General features: G+C 39.8%; 9 protein-coding genes across 18 annotated transcripts in view; 4 read left to right on the top strand and 5 right to left on the bottom strand.

Annotated features, from left to right (window-relative positions):
• Positions 1-2478, bottom strand: part of sky (GTPase-activating protein skywalker) — a 34323-nt gene extending 31845 nt beyond the window's left edge. For 4 of the 5 annotated variants that reach the window (XM_043211486.2, XM_070277713.1, XM_043211487.2 and 1 more), the window contains exons 1-2: positions 2328-2478; positions 521-740 (exon numbers count right to left, since the gene is read on the bottom strand). The gene's annotated coding sequence lies outside the window, so the exon portion shown is untranslated. The remainder of the gene's footprint in view (positions 1-520; positions 741-2327) is intronic. The other variant, XM_043211489.2, reaches the window with a different exon arrangement.
• Positions 2479-2611: 133 nt separating this feature from the next.
• On the bottom strand, positions 2612-6355 carry Mtp (microsomal triacylglycerol transfer protein). The gene is made up of 6 exons (XM_017233391.3): positions 6125-6355; positions 4811-5610; positions 3825-4755; positions 3226-3766; positions 3002-3169; positions 2612-2942 (listed from the first exon to the last, which is right to left on the bottom strand). Exons 1-6 carry the CDS (start codon positions 6192-6194, stop codon positions 2789-2791), a joined length of 2664 nt encoding a protein of 887 aa, XP_017088880.3. The 5' UTR covers positions 6195-6355; the 3' UTR covers positions 2612-2788.
• A 138-nt stretch (positions 6356-6493) lies between these two features.
• RPA2 (Replication protein A2) lies at positions 6494-7571 on the bottom strand. The gene is made up of 4 exons (XM_017233410.3): positions 7430-7571; positions 7308-7369; positions 6662-7245; positions 6494-6598 (listed from the first exon to the last, which is right to left on the bottom strand). The coding sequence occupies exons 1-4, from the start codon at positions 7440-7442 to the stop codon at positions 6520-6522; spliced, it is 738 nt and encodes a 245-aa protein (XP_017088899.2). The 5' UTR covers positions 7443-7571; the 3' UTR covers positions 6494-6519.
• A 973-nt stretch (positions 7572-8544) lies between these two features.
• Positions 8545-10453, top strand: LOC108119899 (probable cytochrome P450 28a5). Its single transcript, XM_017233314.3, has 6 exons — positions 8545-8729; positions 8853-9099; positions 9170-9280; positions 9360-9906; positions 9965-10231; positions 10287-10453. The coding sequence occupies exons 1-6, from the start codon at positions 8545-8547 to the stop codon at positions 10451-10453; spliced, it is 1524 nt and encodes a 507-aa protein (XP_017088803.3).
• A 113-nt stretch (positions 10454-10566) lies between these two features.
• On the bottom strand, positions 10567-16409 carry Nthl1 (Nth-like DNA glycosylase 1). Of its 3 annotated transcripts, none has more exons than XM_070277384.1 (4): positions 16230-16409; positions 15661-16149; positions 11350-11520; positions 10567-11294 (listed from the first exon to the last, which is right to left on the bottom strand). In XM_070277384.1, the coding sequence occupies exons 1-4, from the start codon at positions 16332-16334 to the stop codon at positions 10878-10880; spliced, it is 1182 nt and encodes a 393-aa protein (XP_070133485.1). In that variant the 5' UTR covers positions 16335-16409; the 3' UTR covers positions 10567-10877. The 3 variants fall into 3 exon arrangements, with proteins under 3 accessions (XP_070133485.1, XP_017088896.2, XP_070133486.1); XM_017233407.3 differs by having other exon boundaries at positions 10569-11294; positions 16224-16408; XM_070277385.1 differs by lacking the exons at positions 10567-11294; positions 11350-11520 and adding an exon at positions 15469-15611 and having other exon boundaries at positions 16224-16408.
• LOC108119956 (probable cytochrome P450 28a5) lies at positions 12056-15359 on the top strand. Its single transcript, XM_017233406.3, has 6 exons — positions 12056-12312; positions 12382-12628; positions 13982-14092; positions 14153-14699; positions 14760-15026; positions 15087-15359. The coding sequence occupies exons 1-6, from the start codon at positions 12125-12127 to the stop codon at positions 15251-15253; spliced, it is 1527 nt and encodes a 508-aa protein (XP_017088895.2). The 5' UTR covers positions 12056-12124; the 3' UTR covers positions 15254-15359.
• Positions 16410-16641: 232 nt separating the features above from the next.
• Positions 16642-17383, top strand: LOC108119898 (uncharacterized). The gene is made up of 4 exons (XM_070276945.1): positions 16642-16707; positions 16779-16934; positions 17000-17167; positions 17228-17383. Exons 1-4 carry the CDS (start codon positions 16642-16644, stop codon positions 17381-17383), a joined length of 546 nt encoding a protein of 181 aa, XP_070133046.1.
• A 346-nt stretch (positions 17384-17729) lies between these two features.
• Positions 17730-20046, top strand: LOC108119950 (uncharacterized). Of its 4 annotated transcripts, XM_043211490.2 has the most exons (7): positions 17997-18063; positions 18119-18286; positions 18905-19041; positions 19122-19389; positions 19450-19605; positions 19665-19832; positions 19891-20046. In XM_043211490.2, exons 4-7 carry the CDS (start codon positions 19330-19332, stop codon positions 20044-20046), a joined length of 540 nt encoding a protein of 179 aa, XP_043067425.1. In that variant the 5' UTR covers positions 17997-18063; positions 18119-18286; positions 18905-19041; positions 19122-19329. The 4 variants fall into 4 exon arrangements, with proteins under 4 accessions (XP_043067390.2, XP_043067425.1, XP_070133673.1 ...); XM_043211455.2 differs by lacking the exons at positions 18905-19041; positions 19122-19389; positions 19450-19605; positions 19665-19832; positions 19891-20046 and adding exons at positions 17730-17835; positions 18346-18501 and having other exon boundaries at positions 17904-18059; XM_070277572.1 differs by lacking the exons at positions 19450-19605; positions 19665-19832; positions 19891-20046 and having other exon boundaries at positions 19122-19315.
• Positions 20047-20064: 18 nt separating this feature from the next.
• LOC108120005 (probable multidrug resistance-associated protein lethal(2)03659) lies at positions 20065-24586 on the bottom strand. The gene is made up of 7 exons (XM_017233484.3): positions 24483-24586; positions 23963-24211; positions 23745-23898; positions 21949-23684; positions 20683-21892; positions 20210-20626; positions 20065-20160 (listed from the first exon to the last, which is right to left on the bottom strand). The coding sequence occupies exons 1-7, from the start codon at positions 24548-24550 to the stop codon at positions 20125-20127; spliced, it is 3870 nt and encodes a 1289-aa protein (XP_017088973.3). The 5' UTR covers positions 24551-24586; the 3' UTR covers positions 20065-20124.
• Positions 24587-24935: the final 349 nt, after the last annotated feature.

Here is a 24935-nt window from a genome sequence, read left to right as displayed (position 1 = left end):
ATTCGGGGAAGTATCTTGGAAAAAAATTACAAACTGAAATTCTAGGAAAACACCTCCCCTATAAGAGATATTTATATAATTTACAAATACCATAAATAACAAACCATCTTCCTATTCAGTTAAGATTTAAGGCCACTTGTAAACTTTTATAGAAGCACCCTCCCCAAACCCCCCAAAAAATAAGACCATTTTTTTAAAGCCATAATCAAACCTAAAAAATATGCTAGCCCACCGTCATAAATTGTGCAAGGTTAGAACGAAAAAAAAATGGTCTATCTAATCAGTTACGTATGAGGAGGCACACTACCAGAAGACCTGGAAAAAAGTACACTTTTTAAGGCTTATAAAGTTGAAATAAAATATTAAAAATAGAAAATAAAATTTACAATCATTGTGATTCATGCAAAACTTGGGACTATTACCCGTGAGTTGCACAAAGTTATCAGAATGAATCAGAGGATCCTAGACCACTATATGGATATTTCTGGCCAATAGTGGGGTGGGGGGGAAGAACACTTACCTGACAGGGGTCTGTTTTTTTTTTTCCTGTTTCTGCCCTTCTTTTGTTGATTATTTTTTGGGTTCTCTTTCGGGCCTTTGGATTGCCCTCTGATTTGCTGCACTTGTTCTTGTGCCTCGTCTGCGTCGTCGTCGTTTTTTATGCACTTGCTTGCTGATTTTTGTTTTGCTTGCCTCGTTCGTTTATCGGGTTGTCACGTTTTCACTTTCACAGGTAGATTCTAAAAAAGAGGACGATTTTTTTCTTTTTTTTTCGAATATATATTTCTACTGCCTGCCGCGGTCGTCGCGTTGTTCGCGGGGGTGTGGCGCGGGAGAGGCGACGGGGCGCTTTTGGCCTTTACACACACACACGTACGCACTCACACACACACACAGTGACTGAAAGCGGGAACGAGAGTACTGATGGAGCTGCGGATCTGCGGAGCGACGTCGACTTTTCGCTGCGAGAGTTGAAATCCAATTGGAACGTACCGAGCTGGGCGCGTGATACCGTTACCAAAGTGGGAGCTCGGGAGACTGGGCAAGAGAGCGCCCGCTGAGTGCGCAAGTGTGTGTGGGAGCTAGAGATGGCCCACTGACAGTGGTGTACATTCAAATAGATACACTTTGGATGCACTAAAAGGGGAATTTCAAAGAAGTTTCTAGAAATTTACGAAATATCTAATTACTATAATTATGGGCTTTGTTTGTGGGTTATATTTAGGAAGATTTTTCTAATTAAAATACCTTTTTAGAACTTTCTCTGGCATTACATTATGGTGACTATTTAGGACTTCTTTTGTAAGAAACCCACACGATCGCACGATAAAAAGAGAACTACCTGAGAGAACGCATTTCTATGTAAACATTACTCTCCTCATTTTACACTCTTGTTTCTTGTGGAATCTCTGTTTATGTATGGGTGCGATAATGATAAATACAAATGCTAATTTTCGCCGGTTAATTTATGTTAAAAGCGTCTATTTAGGACTTTGATTTTTGGTAATTTTTATTTCAGCAAACTTATACTCTTAATCTGCAATTTTTTTCTATTTTTTATCTAAGCTAGATGCAGATAAAGATAATTTTTTTACACGTGGTTTTAAATACTATCGATCGCAAAGAATTAGGGTATGTTCCGTAGAGGAGAGTGTTGGTTCTGAGAGGGATAATACGATAGGGACACCCCCTTATACCCCCCACCCCCTTACCGATAGGGACAGGGGATTTTTTGGGATGATCTTTAAACCAGGTATCCTTTAGTCGAGAGATCATACTCTATAGAAGGTTCTTTTATTATTTTATTTTATTTATTGCAACTTCACGCAACAGAAATTCCCAAACACACACTATCACAAACGTCTACAAATAAACGGAACACGTCACATAGCCAAACAACAACAACAACTCCCTCTCTTTTGATCTCTCTCTCCCGCTCACTCCAATTGTGTGCATGTGTTCGTGCCAAAAAAGGCAAGAAAAATATTGTGTACAACAAAAATTATTAAATTACTTAAGTAATCTGCTAAGTACTTAATTATAGATTTAGTTAACGCTTTTTGTACGCCAAATGGGTGACAATATTATCGATTTATTGGCATGTAAACACGGATTAGCGCCCCGCTTTAAATTGGTAAATAAGACTATTTATATTTCGCACGACAATTGGGTATTTCGATAATACGTTTGTATTGGCTCCTCCATCCACAAGTGTGTGTGTGTGTGCAGTGCGTGTGTGTGAGAGGACGGGCCTCCTCTTCTAATGCTCCCAAAAAGAAGAAGCAGTTGTTGGCCTAATTATTCGCACGGCTTCCTTGCAGAATTACCGTGTTCCTAGGCACGCACGTTTTCCTTCTGCTCGATTTTACTTTGCATTCCGAAGCTATTTTATTGATGATTTCACAATTGTTATTTACTTTTTTGCAATTAACGCCGCGGGTTTAAGAAGAAGCACGCCGTGGTATTTGAAAGTGTTGTGGAATTCGATAATTTGGCTTAGAGATGAAAGTTAGAGATGGGACTTATTATATACTAAAATAATACCAAAAAATTTGGTTTTGAAAAACTACTCTGCCCGCCATTATTCAAATATTTTTAAAAATAAATCCAATTTGCAGCTTAAAAAATGTTAGAAAGTTTAATCTTTGTTCGTTTGAGTTTACAACTATTTCGAGTCTTAATCTCTGTGAGTTTCACATAGGTTTAAAGTTTATATAGATTCATTACTAGAAGCCTTTGCTTGAATCTCATTTTGTGTGGAATTTAAGACGAATCTCTTGATAAATCTCTATTCATCACTAAATATTACGTTGCACATCTCATTGTTCTTTTGGTTGAGGGCGAAAGTGCAGCCCGCAGTTTTATGGGACAGAGTAGAGCGCACATGTTTGGCATAAGGTCGTTCCACGGCCTGCAGGAAAACGGAACGAATGCTTGTTTGCCTGAAAAAAGATAATATTTATTACAAACGATATGGTAGAAATATATTTTAGGGTCTTACTTGAGCAGTTGCTCTGGGCGCTGCAGTTTCATACAGAGTTTAATGCCGCTGTAAAAGTCCAGATGCGCCTCCAGGCTCAGCTTAGGTTCGTGGGTGAGGGTAAAGTCCTGGACCAACTTGGCATATGTGAATCCAACAGCCACATGCCCAAGAACAGCACTTCCAGTACTAAAATAAACATAAGGTTATACCTATTTTTATGAGAGATGATTCCTCTTCCTTACTTTTGTTGGATCTCCGTCTGGGCATTACGATTCCACAGACTGAAGTTGACTTTGCCATTAAGATCCACACTTCTAGCTCCCAAAATTTGCCAATGGAGAGTGGCTCCCGATGCCAGAACGATATAGTGCTCGTGATCTTGGGCCAAAGTTGTAGCCTGGTATGCGGGCGTCTGGTCTGAGGCAGTGCCGCCCCACACATGACCCATCAGCTCGGTATTTCCATTGAAAAAGACCAAGGGCCGAAGCTGGGAGCCCTGAACGCTGATCTCCATGCCGGCGGTAATAGAGTCCTCGCCACCCAATACATCATCGGCCGGAATATTATCCGTGCCATCATCAGAATCGCCATCGCCCACCATGGAGGCCAGTCCGGCGGTGTAGATTCCCAGTTTAAAGCTGCTGGCTTGGGCGCGACCTGCATGCAACAGGAATTCCACAGAACCGCGCTTCAAGATGCCCTGGTACACCTCCTGGGTGCTCAGCAGGGATTCATTGAAGGAGGGTGAGAGGGAAAGCTGGCGGGCAAGCACTGTGGTGAGACCTGAAGAAAGGCATAAATGTATTAACTGAAATTCTTTCAAAAATGTATATATAATTACCCTTCTGTCCCAGGACATTGTAATTGTTGACGCGACTGCGTTTAACCAACTCCGTCTTGAATAATGCCCTGAATCTCGGGCACTGTTCGGCCAACATTCTGAGCTTCTGCAGCACATAGGTCTTGATCTCGAACTGACGATCGGTAGAGGCCAAGTAGTCCAAGAGATGTCCCAACTGCTCCTGGCTAGGTCTCAGCGAAAGGATAATGTCCAAAGCCAGGGTACGAGCGGAGCTATCGAAACGGCGTCGCCGCTGATAGAAAATTCCCTCAAACTGCTGGCGATGCGAGGAATTAAAAGTGCTAACTGGGAATGCTTTCAGAGCGTGGAGAGCAGCCACCGATAGGTTGGGCTCCTCGCGACTCTGTGCCTGATCCAGCAGGGGTTCGATGGTTACTGGGTCTCGGAGATTCTGCAATGCCCGGATATACAAGGTAGGCTCCTTCGAAGTCAGTCCTTGGAGGAGGAAGGCGCGCACTTTCTCCAACAAAGGATCATTTACATCGAATTCACTCTGACGAGTTAAAGAGGCCAGGGTTTGAATGATGCTATCCACCAGTTTTTCCCTTTTTTTGATGTCTTCCAACTGAAGGAAGACCATCAAGTGTTCAACGATCATCCTTTCCGGATGGGTGGCCACCGCCAACGACTGCAAGTACTTCTCCAGCAGGTCCAACTGTTCGTCTGTGGTCTCTGCTTCTTTGTAAAGAAAACTGAAGGTGGCATTGTGGGCATCGAACGTCTGGGCAGCACCCAACAAATCCACCAACTGCGGCAACAGTTCCGAGTGCTCTTTGAGTAGCTCCAAGATTTGTTCCTGATTGGCAATGCGAGCCAGAGGGATTAGCTTGACATAAGCTAGTGCTAGTGATGATTTTCCAACATCAACAGATTGCAGTTCTTCCAGCGAGGCCTTTAGCTGTTCTTGGAGCTAAAAATAAAGGGCTTATACCATTTATTTGAAAATTTATCTCATTATTCCTTACAGTTTGCTCTTTAAGCGCGCTGATTAGTCCATCGACATCGGATTCCAGTTGGAAGACACGATTCCATTCCAGCAGGCTTTCGATGGCTGCATCTAAAGTGTCCAGACTCAGCTGCTTCACGTCCTCTGGTCCCTGGGACACATGTTGGAGGGTAAGAGTACTCTTTATCAAGCTTCCCACATCCGGCTTGGCTGTCAGAGTGAGGCGGTGTTCCTCCACAGATTCGGCTTTAAGGAGAGATCCATCTGACGATAGTTCGTAGCTGTTGAGTGCATTTGATTGCTGGGTAACTCCTAGGGCTTCCTCGGGATGATAGTTAACCCTTAGATCCCAGAGGGCACAATCTCGTTTCGTTTTCTCAATCTTCGTGGATGATTTAACATTGTAGGCCACGCGACAAAGGCCAGAAACATCCAGTTCCTCTTCGACTGGTCCATCTAATCTCAACTGCAGGAGCGAGGCGATGCCACGTTCCAAGTTCAGAATCGATTGATCTTTGCCTGTATGCGCGATAACCTTATCAGGCTGCCCCTTAACTAGACTAACGTAGAAGGGTCTGTCCGGAATGGCTGTGATGGAACGATCCTTTCCCGAAGCCAGCACTCGACTTTCGCTGATAAAGATCTCCAGTAACTGATCTTCCTGTCGGCTCCAAATCGAATTTACATGCAGAAGCGTTTCAAACAAGTAGCCTGTCTCCTGGGAGCTGGATTCCTTCCCTGCATCCTGAAGATTCACTTGATTTTGTAGCTTGAAGATCTGCTGGCTCTGGGGGGAAACCAAAAAAACACTTCCTTCGGCTGAAATGAGATTGGAACACGTCATTAGTCCATTGAATTGCTATAACTTTCACCCAGAAGCAGAGGCACACAATAATCAGCATGGGCTGAGGTTATCAACAAGTGGCCCTGCACAGTGGGTGGCACCCTTATAATTTTAAATACTTTGTGTGTTGATAAGAAAAAAGTTGGATGGAGGAGGGATTTTTAAATTCTGAGATAAAACTAAGGTTCTTGGACTAAAAATAAAGTTAATTATTAGCACATTGACCTTCAAAATTTATAATTTTTCACAGCTTTTGGTTCCACAGTCCAAAATCAGCTGCTCCATTAGGAATGTGTGTCAGATAAAAGTTCTCTCCATTTTCTTTCTTTGTGGTCTTCATTGTTGTTACCAATATTTTGAGTGTATGTGTGGGCTTAAACGCCACCGTAAACAGTTCATTCAACCTTACTTAACCACTTTCTACGTGCCTGGCATTCGCTTAAGCCCACTTACCCAATTTATCATTAAATATTTGGCACTATAACTTACCGAAGCATCCCAGAAAGAACGCCAACAGGAGCAGACAGTGCACCTTATTTGAGTTTTGGTGCTTGTTCATTGTGTTTGCTGTTGCTTTTGTTCGACTTTATACTTATTCTTCTTATTCTTAGGTTAGACTAGGCTTGATTATTAAAATTTAATTCATTGATAAGGGATAGTTGATAAGACGAGTTGCCGAGCCGGCTTCCGATGAACTTTTAAACGAAACCAAAATAAAGCTGACCATCAAATAGAGATGGTAAAACATCGATAACTTTTTGCCTTCGAACCATGTTCGAGTTCGTTTGCAACCAGATTCCTCGAAGAATGGTCACATTCTTAAAACATACATTTTTAAAAAACTTAATAAATTTAATTCTTTTGTTACATTATTGGAACATAGATTACATTGTACATATAAAATGATCTGCATCAATACTGGAGTAAATGTGACCCTCAGAGATCATAAAGTCCAAAATATTGCTGGAAAAAAAGAGTATAATTAGAAAAGAAACTTAAACTATAATTATTTCATCATTTTCTTACTTTAATTCGGAACTGCTGATGTGGGAGAACTTGGCCTTAAGCTCCTTGCGACTGATTCCCTCCTCTGAGACATTGCCCTTTATGGCCTGGAATACAGCCTGCTGCTTGGGATCCAATCCGCTGACAATGGCGTTGCTCTGCGAAGCTGTGAAGTCGGCGATGGAGCCCGCTCCTCCATATGAGGTACCACCAGTTGCTCCACCCTTGCTCTGGTAGTCCTCCGCCTTGTAGCGGGCATTGAGCACTTCCAGGAGGTGGGTGCACACTTCATTGGGATCCAAAATGGGCAGCAGCTTAAAGACCATTAGTGTCTTTTGGCCAGCCTGGGACCGGGTTGTACCGTACACCTTAACGTAGTTGTTGACCATCACTTCGGGAGCCTTGAGAGTGTCGCCTTCTTCCAACCAGTAGTGCGCATCGATCCTGCCGCTGTGGTCCTCCAAGGTGTAGGTAATCTTCGTTGAAGAAGTCTCGATGTTTCGTACAATTCCCACCACACAGGCCATCGCATACTGCATGCCAAACATCTCGATGTTCCCCTCAGGGGCGTCCACAATCTGTTTCACGACCAAGGGGACTATTCCCTAATAGTAAATGTTTAGAAATATGAATAATTTATTCCTAAAATACTCATTATTTTACCAACCTCTCCCTTTTGACTGCTGGCGGCTCCAGCTGGTGCTGTCTGGGTGGCATTGAAGTCTCCAACTAGAAATAGTTTAAAACAGTTGATAATTTGCTTCATTTTAGGAGGAATCTTTTACTTACAAGAATCATTCATTTTGTTTGGCTTTTATTGATCAGGAATAGGGTTTTTTAAATTAATTTCACAAAGTCCCGTAGTAAACAACAAAACGCGCGAAAATTTGCAATAATGTGACCTGTTGGAAAAGTATGTGAAAATACCAGCGATTTGGTATTTTTCAAAATACTACCTACTATGTAGAATACCGACTTAATAGAGTTTCAAATTTTGAAAAGTTTTTTAAAGGTATTTTAAATTTAAATAATTGTAAACAGAATAATTAGTTGCTAGATTTTAAGCCTAACCTATTTTTTTTACCCATTAAATTTCAAGTAATTACCATTTCAGCCCCCCCTTATTTGTGATTCAAGGATTCAAAAGCTTAGATTCATATGCTGAATTATTTCGAAAAAAGGAAACTTTTTTTAAATTTGAAAGTTAAGCTTTAATTTATTTGTTTTATATATTTATGTTATTATTATATAAACAAATTCTAGTTTTGTTTTAATTTTAATTTAAAATACTTACTTTATTTTCTGTTGAAAGTAGAATCCTGTTGAAACTTTTACATTTTAAATCCTTATTTTCCACAAAAGCTTAAAAAAGGAATTTAAAGAATAACTCTAAGTGTTTGTATGCAGACATTGATCTAAATGGTATAGTTATTTGGATTTCTTATCAAGATTTGTGCAACTGATTATGGTTTCTGTGGCAACTTCGGTGTGCGAATTTTTTTTATAAGTAGATGAGACTCTATTTTTTAATTGGTTCATATCAACCTTCATTAATTGATTTTAATAATTGATAAAGTACTTCTTAAATAATGTAGAAATATCAATTCATTAATAGTATCAATTAAAGGCAAGGACTCAAATTAATCTCCATGTTTAATAAATTATGATTTATAAGCTTTCCAAACTTCAATTTAATGGTCACTAATCCCCCCCGGGATTAGATTACTGATTTTTGGCTCGTGCGAGATATGGCAGATGGTACATATGGTCAGATAACTATTATATGGCTACATAGCGCATATAATGCATGATCACGCACTTTATAAGCTCCTAAGAAAGCCAATTCGGCTCAGAATGTTTTCTGCCTTTGGAAATCACGAATGCCAATTGAATTGTGATCGAAAATGGCTATAACTTCCTTAATCCTCGGCCTGGTGGCCATCGGTCTCTTCTACAAGTTCATGACATGGAACTTTGATTACTGGATCAAGCGAAAAGTGCCGGGTCCTTCGCCCAAAGTCCTTTCGATATTTACGAATTTTTCAATGTTTAAAAGACATCCTTTGTATGGTCTGATTAATGTGTACAAGTGAGTGGTTATCATTAGTCTTAATATTAGTGTTTTTAAAGAGAAAAATTTAACAAAATTTATGTTTAAAGTTTAAAATTAATAGAAGCTTAACATAAAATATTTTTATTTAATTTTTTTTAGTCAGTACAAGGAAAAATACGATGCGGTGGGTCTTTTCGGTGGTCGACTTCCGCAATTGCTGATAATAAATCCAGAACTGGCTCGTCGTGTTTTTGTGGCTGATTTCCGGAGCTTTCATGACAACGAGGTGGCCAAATTTTTGGACGAAAAATCGGACTATATATTCGCCAATAATCCTTTTTCCCTGACTGGAAAAGATTGGAAGGACCGTCGGGCGGAGGTTACTCCTGGCCTCACAATGGGAAGGGTGAGTTTGATTAATTTTTAAGAGTGATAAAAAATAATTATAAAAATCCCTTAAAATATGATAAATCTAGATAAAAACAGTGTATCCTGTCACAAATAATGTTTGCCAAAAAATGAGTGAATGGATCACCAAGCAGATACGCCTTGGATCCTTGGGAACTAATGGAGTTGATGCCAAGGATGTAAGTAGAAAATATACTAAAAAAATGTTTAATAAAAATTATTTCTATTAATAATAAAATAAACAACTAATACTTCTAGTTAAGTCTCCGTTTTACCTCCGAAATGGTTACCGATTCTGTTTTGGGCCTCAGCGCCGAAAGCTTCTCGGACAGCCCCACACCGGTCATGTCCTACATCAAGGAAATGTTTGTGCAGCCTTGGTCCTTTATACGATCCTCCATGCTGGTCAGCTCCTTTCCCCTGCTGAGCCACCTGATCAAAGTCTCCTTTGTCCCGAGGCACGTGGAGCAGTTTTTCCAAGGGCTGATGGCCAGAGCGATAGAGGCACGTCGATCTCAAATGGCCGATGATAAGAAGTTCCAGCGGACGGACTTGCTCGAGTACATCATGCAGCTGGCCGAGAAGAAGGACCTGGACACCCGACAGCTTCTGACCCGCATGATGTCCTTTCTGCTCGGTGGCATAGAGACGACGGGTGGGGTACTGGCCCACATGTTGCTGCTCCTGGGGCGCCATCAGGAGGCACAGCAGCGCCTGCGAGAGGAGATTCTACCGCGTCTGCGGAAAGGCATCATTCCCTTTGACGAGATCAACAACTTGCCATTTTTAGATGCCTGTATGCAGGGTGAGTTCAAGTCTGGAAGAAAATGGAATGTCCTTGTTACTAACACACAACCCTTCAGAATCTATTCGCCTTTTTCCGCCCTCCTCCACCTCCAGCAGGCTCTGCACCGAGACCATTGAGTTGCCCAACAAGGATGGCCCCAACTTTGTGGTAGACAAGGGCACCACCGTCATTGTGCCCCTTTATTGCTTTATGCAGGACGAGGACTACTTCCCAGATCCACAGGCTTTTAAGCCGGATCGCTTCATGGAGCCGGATGCCGCCAAAAAGTATCGGGAAAGTGGTGTTTTTATGGGGTTCGCAGATGGTCCTCGAATCTGTATTGGTTAGTAAAAGGATATATTGTCCTTGGAAAAATATTATTGACGTTTTCCCCACAGGCATGCGTTTCGCGACAGTTCAGGTAAAGGCAGCCATTGTGGAGATCCTCTCCAATTTCAATGTCCGAGTCAATCCCAAGACCCGCAAGGATAACGAATTCGAGCCCATCGGAGTCCTTACAGACCTGCGAGGAGGCGTGTGGCTTGATTTTGAAAAGCTGCATTGAAGTTATTAGTACAAAGTACTCTCTCGAAAAAATTAGTCAATAAGTTAATTAATAAAAAATGAATATTAAAGTAAAACCTTATTAAAGAAAGGTTCTTGTTATTATTTTGCCAAAAAGTGTGCTTTATTTTAATGTTAATCACATTTCATGTTCTTATCTCCATGGAGTGTGTTTGTATTTCATCATAGTATAAGTAGCTTTCAATTTTTATGGCTTTGATTTCCATTTCCTATTGATTTAATGGGCTTGTATTTGTACTTCATTAATGAGTTTCTTATATAATATTTCACATTTCATTTTAATCTCTTTTATTTCTTGAGTTGGCCTACAACTAATTAACTCTTGAAACTGAACCGATTTTTATTTTAAATGGCACTGGTAAGAGATATATTATATATATTAGAGATATATGTATATGTTAGATTTATCTATCACTCTTTTTTTTGGGCTGGGTTTCGAGATTGGCAGATGGACAAATATCCTTATTCAAACATTCCCTGCAATTTGGTTTCACGGGAGTACAGATAGTCTGTCCGAATCCCACGAAAAGATGATTAACCTCCGACCAAAGACTATGCGGTAGCCACTTTTCCAAAGCAACTCTAGTTTGTTCCGGCTCTTTGGTGGGCCTTGCCACCCATTTCAAGCGATTAGACAAGCGATGCACGTGGACATCCACCCCGATTCCTGTGACTTTGTTCCAGGCCACTGCCATACATATGTGTGCCATCTTTGGCCCAACTCCTGGAAGAGCTTTGAGTTCCTTGGGATTGTCGGGTATATCCGAATCGTACTTATCTATGAGTATCTGCACAGTTTGCTTGAGGTATTTAGCTTTGTTCTGAAATATAATTAAAGTTAAGGATAGAATGAATATTTTTTTAAGTTTGTAAAACCTTATAAAAGGAAACGGGATACAGTAGACCCTCCAGATCTTCCACCGGCATATCCTTCAAGGTTTGCGGGCAAAGGTTTCGATCTTTAAGGCGAATCATGGCCTCGAATGTAGTTTGATCCTTGGTTTGGCTGGAAAGCATTAGGGCCACCAAGTTTTGAAAACGTTGGGTCTGTGGTATAAAATAAATAGAGGTGTTTTTAAATTCTAATAATTTACGCAATTAGTAGACATGGTTAGCTAATACAGTGAGTTTAAAAGGCTACTAAAAGGCTTCTTGATAAAAGATATTGGATCTCAAGGTATAAAGCATTAGGTACTTAAGATATGTTTGATAATCAAACCAAAATTACAACTATTATCATTACATCTTCTTTTTACTAAAACCAATTATTTGGTTAATTTATCAGAAGTAAAGAGCTCTTTAGTTTTAAAATTTCATATTGTTTGGTCGAATTGCGACAGCAAACAATAATGGTATAAACAATAATATATATGAGGGTGCAATCGAGATTAGAGCGTTATCTTTAATTGGTACCCCAACAACGTCCATTATAGGAAAGGTGAGGCGTATTCTTCTCTCTGAGAAGTGGGTGCCGGTACAGTGCTAGTGTCACTATCTCCGAGAGGAACCCAGTCAGAGTAGTGCCCAGTAAGCTCTCCGGGAACCGGATCCAATCAACAGCTACAAATAGAGACCATTAGGTGGGAAGGCAGTTCAGAAGCTTCGCGGCAATCGCGTTAAACGGTGCAGACGGAGAACAATTGAAACAAAAATGGTTCTGATTACTCTGGCCCTGACCCTGGCGGTCGTGGGGCTCATCTATTTACTTTTGACATGGAACTTTGACTACTGGAGGCGACGAAGGGTTCCGGGACCGAAGCCCAAAATACTTGTAGGAAACTATCCCAACATGTTTTCGATGAAACGACACCTTATATACGATCTGCAAGACATCTATAAGTAAGTTCGAAGCTTTTCAATAAAAGGCGGACGAACTATGATGTCATAATGTGCATTTATTCCGATTAGAAAATACAAAAATAAATACGACGCAGTGGGCGTATACGGAGGCCGACTACCTCAGTTACTGGTTATTAATCCAGAGTTGGCCCACCGTGTTTTTGTCTCCGATTTCAAGCATTTCCATGACAATGAGGTGGCCAAGTTTATAGACGAAAAAACCGACTTTATTTTCGCCAACAATCCGTTCTCACTGACCGGCGAGCAATGGAAGGAAAGACGTGCGGAAATAACTCCCGGCCTAACCATGGGAAGGGTAAGTTTTTAATATATTTTTACACATGAAGTGAAAAATGAGCAAAAAATCGAAAAAATATTTTGTCTCAGGATTTTGATGCAGAATGGTGGAGAATAGGCTCAGAAATCGTTTTAGGTACTCCGCTTGAGAATCGGATGAATATTGGGGAAGATATAGTCATCACAGTGGACCATATAGGGAAAAACCCCATTTTCAAGGGATCCCATCAGGAAAAATGGACAAAAAATCTGAAAAATATTTTGTCTCAGGGTTTTGATGCAGAATGGTGGGAAATCGACCCAGAAATCGTTTAAGGTACTCCGCTTAAGAATCGGATCAGGATCAGAAAAGATATAGCCATCACAGTGGGCCATATAGGGGAAAATACCATTTTCTAGGATCCCATCAGGAAAAATGGACAAAAAATCTGAAAAATATTTTGTCTCAGGGTTTTGATGCAGAATGGTGGGAAATAGGCCCAGAAATCGTTTAAGGTACTCCGCTTGAGAATCGGGTGAAAATTGGGGAAGATACAGCCATCACAGTGGGCCATATAGAGGAAAACCCCATTTTCAAGGGATCCCATCAGGAAAAATGGACAAAAAATCGAAAAAATATTTTGTCTCAGAATTTTGATGCAGAATGGTGGAGAATAGGCCCAGAAATCGTTTAAGGTACTCCGCTTGAGAATTGGATGAATATTGGGGAAGATATAGCCATCACAGTGGACCATATAGGGGAAAACCCCATTTTCAATCGAATTGATCAGGAAAAATGGACAAAAAATCTGAAAAATATTTTGTCTCAGGGTTTTGATGCAAAATGGTGGGAAATCGATCCAGAAATCGTTTAAGGTACTCCGCTTAAGAATCGGATCAGGATCAGAAAAGATATAGCCATCACAGTGGGCCATATAGGGGAAAATACCATTTTCAAGGATCCCATCAGGAAAAATGGACAAAAAATCTGATAAATATTTTTTCTCAGGGTTTTGATGCAGAATGGTGGGAAATAGGCCCAGAATCCGCTTGAGAATCGGATCAGGATCAGGAAAGATAAAGCCATCACAGTGGGCCATATAGGGAAAAACACCATTTTAAAGGGATCCCTTTAAAGGGATCAGGAAAAATGGATAAAAAATCTAAAAAATATTTTCCTTCACGAAAAAATTTTATAAGGATCGTTCCTATAGGAATATAGGAATCTGCCATATAACCGAACAATTGGAAAAAGTATCTGGTAAAAATTTGCGGGTATTTGCGATAAATATTCAACTGCTATATGAACTTAGGCTCCGCCCGAAGATAGCTTTCCTCTCTTGTTTAAACATCCCAAAGTAAGGACTAATTTAAAATTATAAATAAAATTTAGATAAAAACTGTATATCCAGTGACGAATATTGTTTGCAAACAACTGAGTGAGTGGGTGACAAAGCAAGTGCGACTTGGAGCTTCGAAAAGTGGTGGAATTGATGCCAAGGATGTAAGTAAATGATATAACAGGAGAGTCCTTATACTAATCTATTAAACATGATTTATTTAGATGAGTCTACGCTTCACCTCCGAAATGGTCACCGACTGTGTTTTGGGCTTGAAAGCCAATAGTTTCTCGGAGAAGCCGACTCCTATAATGTCGCATATCAAGGACCTCTTTAATCAGCCATGGACCTTTATGATTTTCTTCATCCTGACCAGCACTTTTCCTCTACTGAGTCGCTTGATTAAATTGCGATTCGTGCCAATAAAGGTGGAGGAGTTCTTCGTCGGTCTGATGTCGACGGCTATTGAGGCTCGCAAGGCACAGCTAGCCGGTGGAAAGAAATTTGAGCGAACGGACTTCCTCGACTTTATCCTCCAGCTGGCCGATAAGAAGGATCTGACTACCCGCCAACTCCTGGCTCGCACGATGACTTTCCTGCTGGATGGATTCGAGACTACGGCAGGAGTGCTAGCCCATATGTTGCTGTTCCTGGGCCGCAATCCCAAGGTACAGCAGCGCTTGAGGGAGGAGATTCTACCTCGTCTGCGAGACGGCATCATTCCCTTCGAAGAACTCAACGATTTGCCGTATTTGGATGCTTGCCTGAACGGTACGAACAATTTTTTAAATTAATTTTTTGTCAATAACTAGCATAATATCCAATTTTTAGAAACTCTCCGGCTCTTCCCACCCGCCTTCATGTCAAACAAGTTGTGCACTGAAACCATTGAGTTGCCCAACAAGGATGGTCCCAACTTTGTGGTCGAAAAGGGCACCACAGTGATTGTTCCGCACTATTGCTTCATGCAGGACGAGGAGTTCTTTACCGACTCGCAGGCTTTCCAGCCTGAACGATTTTTGGAACTCGATGCCGCCAAAAAGTACAAAGACAGGGGCGTTTTTATGGGATTCGGCGATGGTCCTCGAATTTGCATTGGTAAGAAATGAATTTTTAATTAACCAAATTCAACTAAATAACGTTTTCTTTTAATGCCAGGTATGCGTTTTGCCACGGCCCAGATCAAGGCTGCCATAGTGGAGCTCCTCACCAATTTCAACGTCCGGATCAATCCCAAGACCCGCAATGACAACGATCTTGAGGCTACTGCCATCCTGGCTAGCCTGCGAGGAGGAATTTGGTTGGATTTGGAATCGCGTCAGTAAAATATTCTAAGTTTTTAGTGTAACTTTCATAAAGACTCAGTTGGATTTAATATTATTAATCCGATTGTTATTAAGAAACTGTTTTTCTTTTCTGTGTGTTTAGTGTTTGTATCGTACATATTTGTATACTCTTTTAAATAAATCAAAAGCAAGCAAACAAAGTTACACTTCGAACGGATAATTTTCTTAAATTTATTTACTCCCTTGGAAAAATAGGTATCTCTTGGCGATGGGTATGTCATAGCCAATATGCATCCTATTCCTAAGAGGAATACCTTAACCGCTTTGTAGGACGATTCTTAAAAAGATTACCATAACTCATTAGTAGGTAAAATCTACGTCAATCTGCTCTAAAAATCTATGAAATAGAATTGTGTAAGTACACGCTCTGGTCTATTGCGTCTTACCTTTGCATCGGCATTTGTATCGGCACATTTATGACATCCCATGGTGTCCACTGGAGCAGTCATGGAGTTTCTCATGGTGCGAATGTTTACCAGGTGCTGATTCCACAGTGGATTAGGTGCATCCACTTCAGGGTTTACTTGTGGTTCCACTCGAGGTTCCATTTCCTTTTTAATTTTTTCAACCATTTCCTGAATGATTTCCTGTTTAATGAGAGGATCATTCTCCTTTTTAATTTGATTAATCCTTATGGGTGAGTCCACGATATCGGGAATCACTTTACACTTGACCACCACAGCTGAACCCACTGCAATTCTGGACAATGGTTCCTCTTTTTTGATTTTCGGCGGCACTCGAGTTGGTGATATGGGTTCGGATTTGATATTTATAATCTTGTGGGGCTCTCCATTTAAGTTTCGCTGCTTTCGAGATGCAACGGGGGAGAAGTATAAAGATGTTGAGGACGAGGCCTGCACAAGATCCTCTATATCCTTTAATGATCAAGAGTTACATACATGGTTTTTTTTGTAAATAAGAATGCATACATGTATCGATTGCCGCTTACCATTACATTATGAGCAGAATTCTGTCTGATTATTATTTTTGTTGGCGTGATGACATCTCCCTTTTTGGCCAATTTGTTGGCTAACGACAGCTTCTTGACGTTCTTAGCCATATTTTAAATTTATTGAAGTATTCGTGTTTACATTTGATAGTTGCTTAGATTTTTTGCAGTGTGGCTGCAGATTTTTCTGAAAAATACTGAATACTTACGGGCTCTCAAGAAAAGGCGGCAAATTCAAATTGTTTTTAATGTTTAAAATAATCTTTCGATAATGTGCCTTCGTAAATTATACTTTATAATTGCTAATTGTTTCATAATTGTGTCATATGCCTCAGTAATTAGCAAATAACCTTTTTCCAGATCAGTTTTTAGTTTTAGTCTAATTTTTACCGTCGATATATAAGCATAAAAATTCACGATGGATATATTTTTTTTTCAAGTGAATATTTTTAAAATTATTTTGATCTTTTATTTAGCTGCACAGGTAAAGCAATAGCAAATAAATAAAACGGGTATTAAAAGCATATATTACTTAAATATATTTCATACTTTCAGATCTCTGCCAAAATTGAGTTTACCAACATGAAATGCACATCCTTTGACAAAGATTTTAGCGACTTTGAGTATTGCTATATAAAATCCATAAATAGGACCTACAAATACATTTCATTGAAAGTGAAGTTGTACAAAGTACCAATAACAAATATCACTGTTTGTATAAAAATAAGCCATTAGCTGTTCAGAAGTCAATAAGTCATGAAAATTCCATCCATTAGGTTAATTTTTCGTTTATGAAGCGCACGAATGGCTATAAACCATTTCTCTACAACATTACTGCGGATGCCTGCAAGTTTCTGAAAAATCCAAAATCGAATCCGGTTTTAATCTATATGTATGGGTTGTTCAAAACCTACTCCAATATGAACCACACGTGCCCCTACGATGTGAGTTTAAAACTTTAAAAACTTTACTCATTATTATTTATCATTTTTGTTCTTTTCAAGCATGACGTTATTTTGGAAAAGCTTTATACGGATTTTATCAATAATCAGTTCACAAAAATTTTGCCCTTTCCCGAAGGTGATTATTTGTTCCAAACTCATTGGATGGCGTATGGTATTCTACGAGCCACTGTAAAGGTGTACGTCACTTTAAATTAAATTGAATTTTATGAATTGTTCATATAATAGTAAAATGTGAATGTTGAAATCATATTTTCAGATTCAGAAAAGTATATAAACGTAATACCTGAAATCTAAAATATTTACTGAATAGATATGTGTTCTAACAAAGAGGGGAAAAATTAAATAGCTTTCGAATAGAACATTTTTATTGGACAATTGTGATTTTAATAGTCTTGAGGATAAATATCTAGTTTGAACTTTGAGCTCAAAACATAATTTATCCAACTACTTAATTACTTATTTTTAATTGCTTATTATATATATTTATTGAATGCTTCATTTCACATCAAAAACCTTTTTAAAATCATTTTCCGGTTTCAGTCTATTTTAAACAGACGTTAAATAAAGATATAAAAATCGTGTAAAAGATGATATATTGGCGAGTTACTATTTTTCAAGTTTTTTTGATATTTTATTTGGTAACAAAGGTAAGAAATAACAAATAAACTAATTATTATAATCGGATATTATAATATCATCTTTCTTAAAAATTCAGATCTCTTCTAAAGTGGAGTTTACAAACCTGAAATGCACATCTCTAGACACAGATTTTACCGACTTTGATTACTGTTATATAAAATCCATCAATAGGACCTACAAATACATGTCATTAAAAGTGAAGTTGTACAAAGTACCCATAACAAATGTCACCGTTTGTATAAAAATTACGATATTATCTATTCAAAAGTCATTAAAATTCTCATCTATTAGGTAAATTTTTCGATTATGAAGCGGTCAAGTGGCTACAAGCCCTTTCTCTATAATATTACTGCGGATGCCTGCAAGTTTCTGAAAAATCAAAAATCGAATCCAGTTCTAGGCTATATGTACGGATTGTTCAAAAGTCACTCTAATATGAACCACACATGCCCCTTCGATGTGAGTTTTAAAATTTAAACAAATGTATTTTAGTTTTTGAAATTTGTATTCTTTTTAAGCATGATATTGTTGTGGAAAAGCTTTCTACGACTTTTATTCATCATCAGGTCACTAGAATTTTGCCTTTTCCCGAAGGCGAATATTTGTTCAAAACTAAATGGATGGCATATGGCATTCTTCGAGCTTCTGTAAATGCTTATTGCAGTTTGACCTAATTAAAGTTAAATGAAAAACTTTAATCAATTTATTTTATTTATTAAAATAATAAATATTTTGGTGTTACTTTGGTTAAATTATTCCGACTTGTTGAGCAGTACAAGTGAAATTGTACCAAAAACCAATATCAGTGTTTTTTTAATAAAATGGCATTACCTTTTCATAAGTCATTAAAATTCCATCCGATAGGTTAATTTTAGGTTTATGAAGCGCACGAATGGCTATAAACCATTTTTCTATAATATTACTGCGGATGCCTGCAAATTTCTGAAAAATACAAAATCGAATCCGGCTTTGTCCGGTTGTTAAAAACCTACTATAATATAAACCACACGTGCCCCAACGATGTGAGTTTAAAACTTTAAAAACTTTACTCATTATTATTTTTTTTTTCTTCTTAAGCATAACGTTATTTTGGAAACGCTTTATAAGGATTTTATTAATAATCAGTTCACAAAAATGTTGTCCTCTTGCGAAGGTGATTATTTGTTTCAAACTCATTGGATGTCATATGGAATTCTACGAGCCACTATAAAGGTGTACGTTACTTTAAATTAAATTAAATTTTATAAGCTGTTCATAAAATAGTAAAATGTAAATGTTTAAATGATTTTTTCAGATCAGAAAAGTGTATAAACGTATTACCTGAATTACAAAATATTTACTGCATAGGTATGTACCTGTTCTAACAAAGAGGGGGGAAATTAAATTGATTTCGAATTTATTGTATACTTAATTTCACATCAAAAAAACTTTTAAAATCGCTTTCCGGTTTTAGTCTATTTTTGACGGTCGTTAAATAAAGACATAAAAAAATCGTATAAAAGATGATTTATTGGCGAGTAAATATTTTTCAGTTTATTTTGATATTTTTTTTAGTAACAAAGGTAAGCAATAACAAACTAATTGTTATAATCGGATATTATATGAATGTCTTAAACATCCAGATCTCTTCTAAAATTGAGTTTACAAACCTGAAATGCACATCTCTGGACAAAGATTTCACCGACTTTGACTATTGTTATATAAAATCCATCAATAGGACCTACAAATACGTGTCATTAAAAGTGAAGTTGTACAAAGTACCCATAACAAATGTCACCGTTTGTATTAAAATTACGATATTATCTATTCAAAAGTAATTAAAATTCTCATTCATCAGGTAAATTTTTCGTTTATGAAGCGATCAAGTGGCTACAAGCTCTTTCTCTATAATATTACTGCGGATGCCTGCAAGTTTCTGAAAAATCCAAAATCGAATCCAGTTCTAGGCTATATGTACGGATTGTTTAAAAGTCACTCTAATATGAACCACACATGCCCCTTCGATGTGAGTTTTAATATGTAAACAAATGTATTTAGGTTTTGAAAATTTTGGTTCTTTTAAGCATGACCTTGTAATGGAAAAGGTTTCTTCGGATTTTATTAATAATCAGCTCACGCAAATGTTGCCCTTTCCCGAAGGCGAATATTTGTTCAAAACTAATTGGATGGCATATGGCATTCTTCGAGCTTCTGTAAACGCTTACGTTACTTTGACCTAATTTAAGTAAAAGGCAAAATATTAATCAATTTATTTTATTTAATAAAATAATAAATATTTGGGTGTTACTTTGGTTAAATTATTCCGACTTGTTGCGCAGTTTACTTTCATGAACCTGAAATAATTTATTATCAGTTATGAATTTTATTGTTCAACTGACTCACCTGTAGAGCCGCTCTGAAAAGATGATCGAAGCCGGATCGACCCGTTTCGATAACCATACTATAGAAGACTCTTCGTGTTGATTGGGTCAAAAGTTCGTAGGGTGAGCCGAACTCTACGAGGTTGCCAGCATCCAAAACCATGACCTTGTCCGAGTCGATGATCGTGTTCAATCGATGAGCTATGGTCAGGACAGTGCAATCCTTGAACTTCCTGCGGATGGTGGACTGAATCAGGGCATCCGTTTGGGGGTCCACATTGGCCGTGGCCTCGTCCATCACCAGGATGCGGTTTTCACGGAGAATGGCCCTCGCCAGGCAGACCAACTGCCTCTGGCCGACGCTGTAATTGCCACCTCCTTCGGCAACCAGACTCTCCAGACCAGTTGGCAGCTCAGCGACCTCTTCTTTCAAATGCACCTGGTGAGCAAAGTCGGTTTCGATATTAGAATTTATGGTCTTCGTTAGGAGCTTACCTCTTCCAATGCCTCCCACAACTTGGCATCCGAATATTGATCGAAGGGATCCAAGTTGTATCGCATAGTTCCCGAAAAAAGCACAGGTTCCTGTGGAATTATCGATATCTTACTCCTCAGATCGTGCAAACCCATTTGTCCGATATCCTGGTTATCAATCACTAAGGATCCATCATTGTAGGACAGCCTGAATAGGGCGTTGATGAGCGACGACTTTCCAGCTCCTGTTCTACCCACAATGCCTATTTTCTCTCTCGGTTGGATTACGAACTTCAAAGATTTTAGGACGTTGTCGGTTTTGGGATCGGGATTGTATCTTAAACTTAGGTGTTCGGCTTTTATTTGACCTTGCTGTGGCCAATTCTTAGGGGGCTGCTTTTCCTTTGGAGACTCAAACTCACCTTCGGACTTGAGATTCCTGTACTCCATGACCCTTTCCACCGACGTCATGGAGTTCTCCAGCTCAGCCGATTGTCTCATGCCCCACTGGACAGTACCGGTCATGGACATTGCCTGGGTGATGGCCAGTCCAATTTGGCCGGGATTGTCCAGCGGAGGATTAAAGTAACTGGTTATAGTCACCGATACCACATAGGCCACACAGAACAGATCCAGGTAGTAGCCAAAGGCCCGACTGGTGGACAGGAATGTGTAGTATCCCGAGCTGTGAAGGTCCTGGTAGTTGTCATACTCCTTGGTCAGCAGCTCCTGGGCGCCCAGTGCCCGGATAGTGGGCAGCCCGTTCAAGGTGGCACTAAAATGCGAGTACATCGGTGATCTGGCCACCGCCTCCAATCTCTTTACATCCCGCGAAGTGCTCAGGTAGAACTTTCTCAGAAAGTGGAAGGCCACGAACATCGTGAGCGTGTTCACCAAATACCAGGGATTGGTAATGCAAAGCACGCAGATAACACCACTGATTGTCAGGAATATCTGCACACAATCGAGCAGCACGGCGGGCAGGACTTCGTCCACTTGCCCCAGGTCCATGGCGAATCGATTGAGTATTCTGCCCGAGGGATTCGAGTGGAAAAAGTACAGAGCTGTGCGGGAAACTCCCTGGAACATGGAGTTATGCAACTGCGTGGAAGAGTGCATCGCCATGCTGAAGAACAAGACGGTCCGGATGAGAGCGAAGATCACCAGGGCAACATTGATTCCCGTAAATATGTAGATGTCCAGGACGGTTGAGGAGTCGTTGTTCTTGACCCTAATGAAGAAAATTTTTAATAATTTAAATTTATATTCTATTTTTACTCCACTTACCAATAGGAAACAAAGTAATCCCCTCCAGATGCAAGAATCTGAGTGCCAAGACAGAAGAAAACAACCAAGACGAAGAGAAACCAACCTGATCCAGCGGCGAAATACTTTCTATACATTCCGAGGCCAATTTTTTCGTTGGAACGTGTTTCCTGGAGGGGCTGATTGGTTTCCTCCATAACAGAGTCCTGGCCAGAGTCCACAGAAGAGACACTGTTCCTGCTCTGCCGACTACTCTGACGCGAGTAATTGGATTTGCTGTCGTTGACTGACTTATCATCGTCCTCGGAAGCATCTTTCTCTTCTTGGGTCTGCTGGGCCAGGAGCTGAGCAAAATCCTGGCCACTTTTCAGCATTTCTTCGTAGCTACCGATGGCTGTTATACGTCCCTTGTCCATAATCACTATGAGATCTGCATGCTCAAGGAACTGCAGTTGATGGGTAACCAGGATGACCAGCTTGTCCCTGAGATAGCCTCGCATGCACTCCTCGAACAAGTGTCGTCCCACATGGGTGTCCACGGCGCTCAAAGGATCGTCGAGCAGATATATATCCGCCTGCCTGTAGACGGCTCTGGCCAGGCTGATCCTGGCTCTTTGGCCACCGGATAGTCCTGCTCCACGTTCGCCCACCAGTGTGTGATCACCCTGGAGCAGTTCTAGATCCCTCTCCAGGGCACACTTTCTTATGACACTGCGATAGCGGTGCTTGTCCATGGGCAGGCCAAACAGGATGTTGTCCCGAATGGAGGCATTGAACAGCCAGGGTTCCTGGGAGGCATAGGACAAGCTACCCTCCAGCTTAACACTTCCCATTTCAGGCGGAAGCTCTCCTAGAATAGCCTGGATCAGGCTTGACTTCCCGGAGCCCACAGGCCCAATGACAGCCACCAATTGAGGGGGCTTAAGAGTGATGCTTATATTATCCAAGACCGGTTCTGCATGTTCGTGACTCCAGTGGGCTCGGAAAGATTTTAGTTCCACCAGAGATTCCTTAGCTGATATATCCTTTTTGTCGGCCACTGCCCGGACTCCTGATTCATCTCGCATCATGAATGCTTGGATTCTTCTTAGGGTTACTAGCATTTCGGCAAACTGGGACATTCCACTGGGAAAGAACTTGCTCACCGTACGTCGCAGGATGTTGTAGAAGGCTGTCACGGAGAAAGCCTTCTCGGCAGTCAGCTCGCCGCCCATCAGGACGAAGCCCAGAAGACTAACGAATATGGCGATCCTGCCCAGAGTTATTTCAAACGAGAGCAGAGTCCCTCGAATGTAGTTCACCTTCCGAATGGTGCTCATTTCGCTGCGTCGCAGTTGCTCTATGACCTTGCCAAATGGCTTCTCCCAGGTGTACATTTTAATCACCTGTATTCCGGATATAATCTCGTTCATCATCCTTACCCTCTGATCGGTTCTCAGGGCGGTTTGTAATCTTAGCTTTGAGGTAAGCCGGCTGAGGTATGTTTGGAAGGGCAGATACAGTAATAGTATTCCAATCCCGTAAAGGGAAGCTACGCCAATTTGTTGGTAAAGAAAATATGAGGATATCAGTAGCTCCAGTGGTCCCAGCCACAAGAAGTGAAAGTGTATAAGAGCCCGATCGAATCGGCCCAGATCATTGGAAATAAGGTTAACCACCTGGCCCGTGGTTGTGTCTCCCAAGGCAGTTCGACTCAAACGGAGGGCTTTCCTGTAGATGGCAGTGCTCACTGCCACTCGCATTTTCATGGCCAGATGCTGGGGATTAAATTAAAATTTTTAAATATATTTATATCTTATATATTTCTTACTACTTACCATCATTCCCATCATAAACGGATGAAGGAAAACCACACCAAGCAGGAAGGCCAATACCAAAGTAATCCCATAGATTTGAGCCATTGTTCCATCGCCATTTCCATTGGCAGTGAATTCGGATATCAAAGCTCCCAAAATTAGAGGTAAAGTAGCTCTGTTATGAAAAAAATAAACGTTAATTAGGATTCCCTCAAACACCTAGCCGTTTCTATACTTACTTTGTTCCCAATTCCAATATACCGATCAAAACTCCAGATATAAAAAGACGCCATCCGAATACCTTCAGTATAACCTTTATAATGCTTGGCTCCTTTTTGGGTTTATCCTTGCAGGACTTAACCTCTGCCTGCCAAGTCTCAAAGAATATATCGCCCAAGGTTTCAGCCTTATGTCCTTTTAAGGCCTGATATAGGTCTGTGGGTTGTAAAGTCTTCTGTCTTCCTTTGAAAAGGACGGGCAACGCGAAGCTGTTTGTAAATAATATTATTATTAAATTATTGTTTACAATTGTTAGCATAGGTTTTAGTTGAAGGCTTTCCAAACATGAAGGTAAAATTGTTTATCTGAACTAGAGATAACCAAATGTGACAGAAGTGATCTATAATGTGGCATCTCTTATCTTCTGATAACATTATCATATTTTCCGGGAGGAACACTATCAGATAAGAAGTGCGATTTTTCTTCTAAAAAAATTTCAAATTTTACAAGATTATGTAATTTGAATTTTATAAAACATACCAAAACATTAATGTGGAAAAAATCCCCGCTGATTCGCGAGGATTTTTGGGAAGTTGTTTAGCTTGCATTATTATTTATGATTTAAAGCATTAACAAGGTTATTTAACTATATTGAGTCTTATTTAGTAGTTACTTATTATATTTCTAAATAAGTCTTCAGAAACTCTTGTTTTCTATAAGTAGAGATTAGTTTAAAATTCACTTGGATGTTTTGGAACTATTATCACTGAATTACAAATTATAAACTTTCCATTCCAAAAATGGATCCAAGTCTTGGATAAAGACGTCCGATGCGTTCTGCTTTTTAGCAGCTTCTGGTCCATTTTTAAATGCCCCCCTAGTGATAAAAGTCGTGGAATTTTCTCACCTGGATGACGTAGGTTATCTTGAAGATAATCTTGTTGCTTTATGTTAGTAACAAAGGGCATTTATAGTTGTTTATGTTTGGATGTT

Source organism: Drosophila bipectinata, chromosome 2L (genome assembly GCF_030179905.1).
Source record: "Drosophila bipectinata strain 14024-0381.07 chromosome 2L, DbipHiC1v2, whole genome shotgun sequence".
Lineage (NCBI taxonomy): Eukaryota > Metazoa > Arthropoda > Insecta > Diptera > Drosophilidae > Drosophila > Drosophila bipectinata.
Note: the sequence above shows the minus strand (reverse complement) of the source record. Positions and strands in the feature narration are given on the sequence as shown.